The sequence below is a fragment of the Rhincodon typus genome, chromosome 44 (assembly GCF_021869965.1).
Source record: "Rhincodon typus isolate 14 chromosome 44, sRhiTyp1.1, whole genome shotgun sequence".
Lineage (NCBI taxonomy): Eukaryota > Metazoa > Chordata > Chondrichthyes > Orectolobiformes > Rhincodontidae > Rhincodon > Rhincodon typus.
Genome location: NC_063375.1, coordinates 2120815 through 2132549, shown reverse-complemented (window position 1 = coordinate 2132549; position 11735 = coordinate 2120815). Strand labels below are relative to the sequence as shown.

The 11735-nt window shown below is 48.8% G+C and overlaps 1 protein-coding gene across 4 annotated transcripts in view; it reads right to left on the bottom strand.

Annotated features, from left to right (window-relative positions):
• The window catches only part of LOC125487733 (membrane-associated guanylate kinase, WW and PDZ domain-containing protein 2-like), a 38955-nt gene that overhangs the window by 24290 nt on the left and 2930 nt on the right, over positions 1–11735 (bottom strand). For 3 of the 4 annotated variants that reach the window (XM_048619895.1, XM_048619898.1, XM_048619897.1), the window contains 4 exons: positions 7060–7176; positions 1591–1710; positions 615–785; positions 88–223 (listed from right to left, as the gene is read on the bottom strand). In XM_048619895.1, coding sequence (XP_048475852.1) covers positions 88–223; positions 615–785; positions 1591–1710; positions 7060–7176 — 544 coding nt within the window. The remainder of the gene's footprint in view (positions 1–87; positions 224–614; positions 786–1590; positions 1711–7059; positions 7177–11735) is intronic. The other variant, XM_048619896.1, reaches the window with a different exon arrangement.

Here is an 11735-nt window from a genome sequence, read left to right as displayed (position 1 = left end):
GGGTGTATCAGTGTGTTATACAGCGAGGGGGTGCGGGGTGTATCAGAGCCTTATCGCGAGGTTAATGATGCACATATCGGGACATACTCAGCAGTGGCCTGTACCCATTCCTCGGGCTGCCTGGGGATCCCTTGCTGCTCAGTCCCGACCTCTCCCGCTGGCGCCATGTTCTGATTGGTGTTTGAGCTAGTCACATGGCCGTTGCTGATGTTAGCAGCTGCTCCTGTCAGCAAATCATAGGGGTTCAGGCATGAGTCAGGCTGATGGGACACCCCTTCCAGCAACCCCCACCCACCTCTCCTCAGCTCGATTGCCCCAGATCCTGCACTCGGTCCTCGAGTTCACCACCCCCCTCGCCATCGCAGCACCCCCAAAGCTGGGCACTCGGTGCCACATGACTGCCAGCTGCAGGAGGTCTAAGTGCCATGATGAAAAACTCACTGCATCCTCCCTTCGACTCAAACCCACAGCAGCTGAGGGACAGCATGGACGTTCCCATGTCCAGTCAGGATTTGCTCCAAACCGCAACCACCCACCAATCCCAACAGCACCCTCATCCGGCGCCACAATTCCTTGCTCAGGAATCAGATGGGACAGCAAGCGTTGCTCCTCACCCGGGGCGCTGCTGTGGCCCTGACTGCCGTGAGCTGCTTCCCTGTTGGGCCGCTTCTCAGTCACACTCGGGAACGATGGACTCCGTGGCGGGCATCCCAGCATGGACGGGTCGAGGGTTAGCGTGGCATCCGTGGGCAGAATGGGCGGCACAGGTATCCCATAATAGTTCCCTAGTGACAGAGCAAACTTGTTCAGCTCAGGGAAACGCACGTGCGGTATCAAATTCAACAGAGAAAACACTGCCCCGACCACCCTCCACCCTCCACCCTCCACCCACCCCCCACCACCCACCCCCCCGCCCCCCCCACCTCTAACGGCTGTCAAACACTCCCAGGACAGGGGCAGCTCAGGGTCAGATACAGATTGAAGCTCCCTCTACGCAGTTCCCCCCCATCCGACACTCCCAGGGTTAGATACAGAGTAAAGCTTCCTCTGCACTGTCCCCCATCAAACACTGAACAGATGAAGGCGAGAGTTGGAAAGGGGTGATGACGATGGACTGGGGGGCACCACTGACAATGTGGGCAAGAGTTTCCCGATGATGGCGGTGTTCAAAGTGTTGACAATGGGGTTAGTGGGTGTGAGGGCAGAGTCTGGAGGCAGTTTCAGGTGTTGAAACAGGTGACAGAGATAGGGAGGGGGTGTAGGGGGTGACAGGGATAGGGAGGGGGTGTAGGGGGCTGGTGGAGGTGACAGAGATAGGGAGTTGGACCAGAAGATTTGAAGCTGAGGATGGGAATTGGAAATGTTGCTGGACGGGATATCAGTGTCGTATATGAAATGGGTAGGGAGAGATCAAGGGAGAGATCGACAGGGAGAGATGGGGACAGGGAGAGATAGAGAGATGGAGAGATAGAGAGAGAGAAAAAATGCGGTGTGTAAATGGGATAGATTAGTTCCAGCTCCTCTGCACCCCTCTTTGGAGCCTTATCCCCTGGGACCATGACGGTGCGAAGTGCACATGGACCGGATTACCGTCAAACTTCCCCGTTTCCAAAAGGCCCCCGGCCCTCTCCAGCGCGTGAAACTCCGAGAGGCTGATGAAGTGGTAGTCGACGCCGGGACGTTCTCCCTCGCGAGGGGCCCGCGTTGTACCTGGCAGAATAAACACCGTGACACGTCAGGCCCTTACAGGAGGGGAGGAGGGAGACAACACCATTTAATATGCCCTTAGGAGAACGAGTGGGAGGGGGGGCCTCATCGAGAGGTTCAGATGCTGAAGGGGTTTGGACAGGGGAATGTTAAGAGGCTGTCTCGCCCTGCCTGGGGTGTCTGGAAGCTTGGCGCGCCCTGGCCCCGGACTGTTCACTTCGGATCGAGACGTTCCTTCACTCGCGATTGGAATTCTCTGCCCCAGAGATCGACTGCACCCAGGGCTGGGCTTCAGAGTGATCTCTGGTCTCTCGGGGAATCGACAGGTCTGGGGAGGGGCCGGGAAAGTGGGTCTGAAAGCCAGTATCCGCCACGGCGGTCGGAGCACACTGGGCGGGCCGAACGGCCTGCTCCCGCTCTGACCTCTTCCGCTTCCTTCTGCAGTGTAGAGATTCTACGATTCCAAAACTCTCCGCTACTGGAGAGCTGGAACAAAGGAAGTTAGGTGTTGTCATTAGGGATCAGTTATTTCAGCTCCAGGGCATCTCTGTAGGAGTTCCTCAGGTCCGAGTCCCAGGCCCAATCATCCAGCCTTCCCTCCATCCCAAATGCAGCAAGACCTGGACAACATCTAGGTTCGGGCTAAAATGTGGCGAGTGACCCAAGCTGTGTCACACAAATGTTGGGGAGTGACCATCTCCAACAAGAGAGAACCTAACCAGAGCCCCTTGACATTCAGTGGCGTTACATTCACTGAATTCATCTACTATCAACATCCCGGGGTTACCATTGACGAGAAATCAAACTAGACATACAGATGCAGGTCAGAGGCTAGGTATCCTGTAGCAAGTAAGTGTGTGGAAGACACCAACATTGATGGTATGGGGGACAGTGAAGCACCTTATCTAAAGATCCAAGGTGGCTCAGTGGTTAGCATTGCTGCCTCACAGCGCCAGGGACACAGGTTCGATTCCACCCTCGGGCGGCTGTCTGTGTGGAGTTTGCACGTCCTCTCCATGTCTGCGTGGGTTTCCTCCCACAGTCCAAAGATGTGCAGGTTAGGGTGGATTGGCTGTGCTATAGTGCCCAGGGATGTGCAGGTTAGGGTGGATTAGCGATGGGAAATACAGGGATAGGGGGTGAGCCTGGGTGGGATGCTCTTCAGAGAGTTGGTATGGACTTGTTGGGCTGAATGGTCTGTTTCCACACTGTAGGGATTCTGTGATTGCAAAGCGATTTGGACCAATGGGCTGGGGAGTGGTGGATTATTGGGTAAATGTGAGGTATAGCATTTTGGTAAAATAAACAAGGGGCAAGACTTATACAATTAAAAGTAGTGTTGTAGAACATCACTAGTTTGCATCACAGGCAGACAGGGCGGGGAAGAAGGCGTTTAGCACGTTTGCCTTCATTAGTCAGACCTTTGAGTGTAGGAGTTGGGGACGTCATTTTGAGGTTGTACAGGGCATTGGTGACGCCTCTCCTGCAGTACTGTCTCTAGTTCTGGTCACCCTGTTATAGAAAGAATATTATTAAACTGGAGAGGGTTCAGAACCAGGATGTTGCCAGGAATTGAGGATTTGAGATACAGGGAGAGGCTGGATAGACTTTTTTCACTGGAGGTTGAGGAGTGGCCTTTTAGAGATTTACAAAATCATGAGGGGTATAGATAAAGTGAATAGCAGGTGTCTTTTCTCTAGGATGGGGGATTTCAAGAGTAGGGGGCATATTTTTAAGGTAAGAGAAGAAAGATTTAAAGAAGACATGAGAGACAATTTTTTTTACACAGAGGCTGGTTCGCATGTGAAATGAATGTCCTGAGGAAGTGGTGGATGTGGGTACATCTACAACATTTAAAAGACATTTGGATAAGTACATGAATGAGAAAGGTTTGGAGGGGAATGGGCCAGGAGCAGGCAGTTTAGTTTGGGATTTTGTTCAGCATGGACTGGTTCGACTGTATGACTGGGGGCATATTTTGAAGGTGAGAGGAGAAAGATTTAAAAAAGGCAAGGGTGGGGGGTCAATCTTTTTTTTGTTTACACAGAGAGGTTTGTGTGTAAAATGAATTTCCAGATGGAGTGGCGGATATGTGGTCAGTTACAAGGTTTGGAAGACATTTAGATATGTAAATGAATAAGGAACGTTTGGAGGAAATGGGCCAAAACCTTTTTTTAAAAATCTGGAATTAAGAGTCTAATGATGACCATCTAATGATTGTTGGAAAAAACCCATCTGGTTCACTAATGTCCTTTAGGAAAGGAAACTGCCATCCTTACCTGGTCTGGCCTGACTCCAGACCCACAAACAATGTGGCTGACTCTGAACTGCCCTCTGGGCAATTAGGGACGGGCAATAAATGCTGGCCCGGCCAGCGACGTCCTCATCCCGTGAATGAATAAAGGGGAAAAGGCTCAGGCAGGACTGGTTTAGTTTGGGATTATGCGCGGCATAATCTTGGACTGAAGAAGGGTCTGTTTCTGTGCTGTATGACTCTGATGAGCAACTCGTGCCCCCCATTGACTGTTCACCAACTGCAAGGCGCAAATCAGCAAGGTTTTGTTAAGGGGTCACGTCTGACTAATTTGACTGAACTTTTCGAAGCGGTGACCAGGTAAGTCTGTAAGGCCAACATGTTTGATGTAGTCTAGTTGGACTTCAATAAGACTTTTGGAAGACTGCTGGAAGACCATGGGATCCGTGGAAATTTAGCTAATTGGATCGAGATTTGGCCAAGCGGCAGGAATCGGAGAGTCGAAGGGCGTGTTTGTCACTGGAAACCTGTGCAGGGACCAGTGTCGGGGCCCTTGTTAATCTAAATATTTCAGACTTGAACTGTGGGAAGGTTGATCAGTAAGTTCGGGGATGCAACCCAAAAAAAAAAGAAAAAAAAAAAAAAAAAAAAATCGGTGAGGTGGTAAATAGTGAGGAGAACAGCCTTGGAATACAAGAGGATGTCGTTGAGCGAGTTCTGAAGAAGGATCACCAGGCCCGAAAGGTTGCCTCTGCTTTCTCTGCACAGATGCTGCCTGACCTACTGAGTGTCTCCAGCAATTTCCGCTTTAGTTTCGGATTTCCAGCATCCACAGTCCTTTCCTTTTTATTATATTGACAACAGAACGGGCTGGGTGGCGGGAAATGGAATTTGATCTGGATAAACGGGAGGTTGCACAGGACAAATAGGGCAAGGGGGAACACACAACAAACGGCATGACCCTGGGAAGTACCAACAGTCAAAGGGGCATTGACGTGCGTGTGCATTAGTCCCTTGAAACAGTGGGACAGATAGATAGAGTGGTAAAGAAGAGAAACGGGATGCTCATCTTTATTCATAGAGGCATGGAGTTTAAAAGCAGGGAGGTAATGCTGGAACTATATAAAACGCTGGTTAACCACAGCTAGAGTACTGTGCGCGCAGTCCTGGAATCTACATTATAGGAGGGGGTGGATTTGCACTGGAGAGGGTGAAAAGGAGATTTACTGGTGAGTTTCAGTTATAAAAGACAGATTGGACAGACTGGGTCGTTTTCCTTAGAACAGAGGAGATTGAACGAGGGTGTGATAGAGATGTACAAAGTTGAGGGGCGTAGATAAGATAGAAACTTTTCCCCTCGATGAGGAGGATCAATGGCCAATTTAAGAGAAGGGGCAGGAGGGTTAGAAGGGAAGTAAGGGAAATATATTTGGCCCAGAAAGTGGTGGGAATCTGAAACACACTTTGTCTCGGTGAGGTATAGGCAGAAAGCCTACTTAGATGTGCACTTGCAATGCTAAGGCATCCAAGGCTATGGGCCAAGTGCTGGGAGACGGGGTTGGAATAGTTAGATGGTTGTTTTGACTGGCAGGGACTTGATTAGCAGGATGGTCTTCTTCGGTGCTGTAGGCCTGTATGATTCTAAGTCAGCAGTGGGATGGAATATGTCCCCACTTGCCTGGATGAATGCAGGTCAAATTCTCAAGAAGCTTAACACCATCTCTGAGAAAGGCAGCCCCACGCTAAGGTCCACATTTAACATTCGCTCCCTTTAACCACTGACACACAATAGCAACAATGCGTCCTATCTACATCTACAGTGACTCGCGAAGGGTCCTCCAACAGCCCCCTTCCCAAGCTGTGACCTCCACCCATCTGCAAGGGCAAGGACAAGAAGATACATGGGGAACACCGCTAACTGCAGTTTCCCCTCTGCGCAACTTAGGATCCTGACTCAGTAATGTATCGCCGTTCCTTCTGGGTCAAAATCCTGGAAATAACCTCTGTAACAGCACCATGGGGAGTCCCTGTACCACAACAGCTCAAGAAGGCAGCTCACCACTAGTTTCTGAAGGGTAACTAGGGATGGGCAATAAATGCTGGAAAGCCAGCGATGCCCACTTCCTTTGAAATATAGAAGAATCTTCACTCCATCAAATGTGGATTATCACCCTCACCCTCCCCCATTATCAAAAAAGACAACAGAATGATTTAACCCCGGTTTAATCTCGCACTCAAACAGATTCTGTCCCTCATCATTTCCTTCCTGCCAAAGTTTTGTGACATGAATGCTTTATGTATTACATCACTTCATCAGATTGATTTGGAGAAGAGCCAGCTGAGAACAAGCTGCTTCGGAGGAACGCCAGCCAAGAACAAACTGCTCACAGATTTCTGCTGCAAATGAAAGCAACCCTTTTGTCGAGTTCAGGATGAAACTAATTTTTTTTTTCTTTTGAAAGCGCGATTGACAAAACACTTCAAGATTGTATGATCCGAGTAAGGTGTGTCTGCAAGGCTTTAGAGACACTGTACACTTTTGGTGACAGGATCACAAATGCCAACCCATCTCAGCAACAGATGTTGGAACATCCTACATTTTATCAACTTTGCCTTCAAGAATAACCCATTGAACACCTATGCTGCAGATCCTTGGACACTACAGACAATTTAGCATGGCTAATCCAACTAGCCTATATATCCTTGGACACTATGGGAAATTTAGCATGGCCAATCTGGAGCGCCCAGTGGGAACCCACACAGATATGGGGAGAATATGCACACAGACAGTCACCCGAGGCTGGAATTGAACCTAGGTCCCTGCGGCTGAGAGGCAGAAGTGCTGACCACTGAGCCATCTCGCTGCCCCTTATCTTACATTGATAAGTCATGGCAATTGGGGAAAGTATCTTTATTTTATCTCGTGACACATGCTACCGTGGGATGAGTCCGCTCCTCCAGCCTCGGTTGCAATGCAGGTCAGTATACTGACCAGTCCCAGCCAGCACATAATGCCCTATCCCAATATTCTGCGCACCCCCTCCCCTGGTGCTGTGCCACTCTCTGGGTCACCCCACAGACACTCTGACTGTACTTACATGGCAGTGTCCGGATGTACAGGTTGTGGCGAACGTGCTCCTGGAGATCAAAGTCGGCTGAGCCTTTAGTGAACACTTGCTTGAGGAAGTGCCGCAGGTCAGAGTTCAGCTGGGAACCTGAGGAGACGATAGTTTGAGGCGGCACAGAGCTACACGTACGGGCATGCACCAACTCAGAAAAGACAGTCACAGCGACAGCGACACACACAGACTTTCCCACCAAGTCACAATCAGACTTGTAAAACACACACACACACACAGGCACTCACATACAGAGAGAGAGAGAGACAGACACACACACACACACACACACACACACAGAGAGAGAGAGACACACACGTACAATGACACACACACACAGACACACACACGCACCAAGAAAGCCTCCTGCTGATTACCACATACCATCCTCCTTCAGCTGATGAATCAGTACTCCTTCATGTTGAGCAACACTTGGAGGAAGCACGGAGGATGGCAAGGGCTCAGAATGTACTCCAGATGAGGGGATATCAAATTCCTCCTCCAAGACTGACTCGGCACCAGCACCAACTGGTTGAGCTGATCAGGTCTTAAAGGACATAGCTGCTAGGCTGGGTCCGTGGCAGATGGTCAGGGAACTGACAAGAGAGAAACACATAACTGACCTCATCCTCACTAATAAGTATTGATACTATCCATGACAGTATCAATGAGATTGACCACCGCACGGCCTTTAAGCTGATGAAGACCTGCCTTCACATTGAGAACACCCTCCATCATCTCAAGATAAAAGAGAAGCTATTCAATATTAGGGAGTCATTACAATGGGGACTTCAATAGCTCAGAGGTGGTTCCCCTCTAATGCAACAGGTAGGGCCAACAAATCCAGAGTTCCCTGGATGACCAAGCAGGTAGAAGTCAACATTAGAAAGGAAAGGGTGTCCTTGTGACAGGTGTCAGGCAGAAAATACATGAATAGCAGAAGTTAATGGTAGGAGGTGAAAAGCAATTAAGAGAAGCAAAGAGGGATTATGAAAAAAAGACTGGCAGTTACCATAAAGCGAAACCCCAAGTCTTCCAAAAATGGGATTTAATGACGGTGGCAAGGGGCATGGCAGAGGTATTAAATGAATACATTGTGCCTGTCTTTACAAAAGAGGAGGATGTTGTCCAAGCCATGGTGATCGAGGAGGCAACTCTGTCGCTTGATGGGATTAAAATTATAAAGGAAGAAGTCTTGGGTAGACCGTTGGCACTTAACGTTAACGAGGCAATGGGGCACAATGAGATGTATCCAAGAATTCTGAATGAAGTGAAAGGGGTTGTGAAAGGACTGACCATAATTTTTCAGTCCTCTTTGGATTCGGGGTGGGGGGCAGAAGACCGGAGAATAGCTCCTTGAAAGTGGCGTCACAGGAAGACAGAGTGGAGAAGAAAGTATTTGGCACACTTGCCCACAGCTACACAAGACATTAGTAAGGCCACGGTTGTAGTACATTTCTGGTCGCTGTGCTATAGGAAGGATATTATTCAACTGGAAAGGGCGCAAAAAGGATTTACAAGGATGTTAACCAAGCCTGGAAGGTTTGAGTTAAAAGGAGAGGCTCGATATGCTAGGACTTTTTCCCCCACTGGAACTTCAGAGGCTGAGGGGTAACCTTATAGAGGTTTATAAAATCACAAGGGGCATAGATAAGGGGAATAGCTAAGGTCTTTTCCCTATAGTAGGTGAGTCCAAAACTGGAGGGAATAGGTTCAAGGTGTGAGGGGAAAGAGTTAAAAGGGACCTTAGGGTCAACTTTTTCATGCAGAGGGTAGTGCGTGTATGGAACGAGCTGCCAGAGGAAGTGGTGGAGGCTGGTACGATTACAACATTTAAAAGGCATCTGGATATGGACATGAATAGGGGCCAAATGCAGACAAATGGGAGTATTTAGTTTTGGAAACCTGGTCGCCATGGACGGACTGGGCCTGTTTCCATGCTGCGTACCTCTACGACTCTATAAAAGTCATTAGGATAATCCCAGCAATTATAGACAAGTCAGTTTAACTTCGACGCTTGGGAAATTTGCAGAAACAACTGTTCAGGATAGAATTAGTAATTTGCCTAGAAAAGGGTTGATTGATTAGGAAGTGTCAGCAGGGATTTCCCTAAAGTGGAAATCCTGTTTAACAAACTTACTGGAGTATTTTGGAGAGGTAAGCGGACGGGTCGATGAGGGCACTGTCAACGTAGTATTTATGGACTTTTGATACAGTGCCATGCAAAAGATTTGTGAAGAAAGTCATGAGACATGGTATAAAAGGGACAGTAGCAACGTGAATACAAAATGGGCTGAGCAAGAGGAAACAGGGAGTAATGGCCAATGGATATTTTGCGGCTGGAGAAAGGGATGTAGTGGAGTTCCCCTGGGGTCGGTATCAGGACCCTTTTACTTTTCCTGGTATTTATTAATGATTTGGTCTCGGCAAGCAGGAGGCAATTTCAACAGCTGCAGGCGTCATGAAAGTTGGAAGCATTTGTAATGTGTGAGGAGGACAGTGCAGAGTTCAAAAAGAACGTTGACAAGGTAGAGTGGGCAATTAGCTGGCAGGCGAGGTGCAACGCAGAGAAGTGCAAGGTGATGCACTTTGGTAGGAAGAACACTGGAAGATAACATAAAATAGGGGGTACAATCCCAAAGGAAATCCCAACAGAGCCAGGAGTGACAGGAGGAGAAATGTTTTTACTCGCAAGAGTTGTTAGGATTTGGAATGCGCTGCCTGGGAGAGTGGTGGAGGTGGAAGCCAAGTGGGATTTCAAAGAGAGCTGCGTATATATTTGAGAGAGATGAATTTAGAGGGCTGTGGAGATAGGTCCGGAGAATGGTACTAACCGTTTAGCGCGCTTGGGAGCCAGTACAGAACAGTGGGTCGAATGGCCTCCTCCTCTATCATCTGCAGGAGACGGAATGCCTGATGGAAACATGACAGAGGCAGGTCCAATTGAGGTATTCAATGGGACATTGCATGATTATTTGTGTAGAAATGGGGTGCAGGGCTGTGGGGGAAAAGATTGGCACTAGATAACAGAGCTGTTGCACGTAAGGGCTAAATAGCCTCGTAAAATCATAGAATCCCAACAGTGTGGAAGCAGGCCATTCAGCCCATTGGGTTCACACCAACCCTCTGAAGAGCACCTCACCCAGACCCACCACCAGCCCCCACTCTATCCCTGTAACCCTGCACATCCCTTTGCTAAATCACCTAACCCACACATCCCTAGACATTATGGGAATTTAGCACAGCCAATCCACCTAACCGAGCACCCGGAGGAAACCCATGCAGACACGGGAGAGTGTGCAAACTCCACATGGACAGTCGCCAGAGGCTGGCATGTGTATGTGTACTTGTGCGTATGGGTGCGTGTGTGCGTATAAGGCTGTGTGTGTGCGCGCGCGTGGATATGCCTGTGCGTGTGTGTACTTGGGGGTTTTGCAGGGGCCTGGTTTAAAATTGTATAATGGTAGATTCCAAATCCTTACTTTCCTCTGGGCTACGGTTAAAGTAAGTGTGCCACGAGTCTCTGGGGCATGGAAATCGACAAAAAAGTCCGAACAAAATCATGACAGGACTTGGGAGCTTGGCGCCATGATCGTTTGCACAGGGATAACGCAAAACCGGATATGGAGGTAGTTCGAGTGGCGAAGGATAAAATGACAGATGACAGGTTGCTCCCACTGAGATAAGACGCATCAACAACAGTTAAGACCATCCTGCGGTTCGAAGCATATCCGTGCTGCATTCACAGAATGCAACAAAATCCCAGATTGCCGGCTTTGGGGAATAAATTGGAGGTTGGTAACCAGCCAGAGCCAACCGAAACACCGGGTAAAGCCTCTGGGACAACTGAAAAGACAGGAGGGACTGGGTGCACCCAGTTTGGAGGCACTCGAGTTAGCAAGGATTCAATCAGAGTCACAGCCGCGTCAACAAGATGAAGAGATGAAACAGCTCGGAATGGAAAAGGAAGGAGATTTGCAAAGAACAGGAGTTTAAAACGCAGGAGATGGACATGAGGAAACTTGACCCTGAATGTTACAGAGAAGGGTGAAAAGGGAGCGGGCAGAGAATAGTGATGTAAAATGGAGCAGTTGAGAAAAATGTCAGATCCTAACAAAAGCTCTGATGAGGAGATCATTCATCCTGATCTACAGTACAGTGGGGAAATCTGTAGGTTAGATTAGGCCGTACCGAAACATGAGGAAGAGGTGGATGCTTTTTATGGGTCATTAAAGATAATAGCAAGTTGAATGAAGTGACTGAAGAAGAACCAGACATGTCTCCTTCAGAGCAGCTCGACAGGATTAAAGTTCAGGAAATCACGCATCACTTGTCTGAAGGAGGGTGTGATCGATGAGGATGCTGTCGAAAAGGCAGCTCTTGAGGTGTGTGTCAGTTAGTTCCTGAAGCAGACACAGAGGTTCAGGAGTCCCTCTCTCTCTCTCGACCACACTCGCTGCTCTCTCTCACTCGCAAACACACACACACTCCTTAACTCTTGCATCCATAATCCTTATCACACACCCTTCTCTCTCAAACATTCTTCCTCGCACACGCGCACACACACACACTCCTTATCTCTTGCATCCATAATCCTTATCACACACTCTTCTCTCTCAAACATTCTTCCTCGCACACGCGCACACACACACACT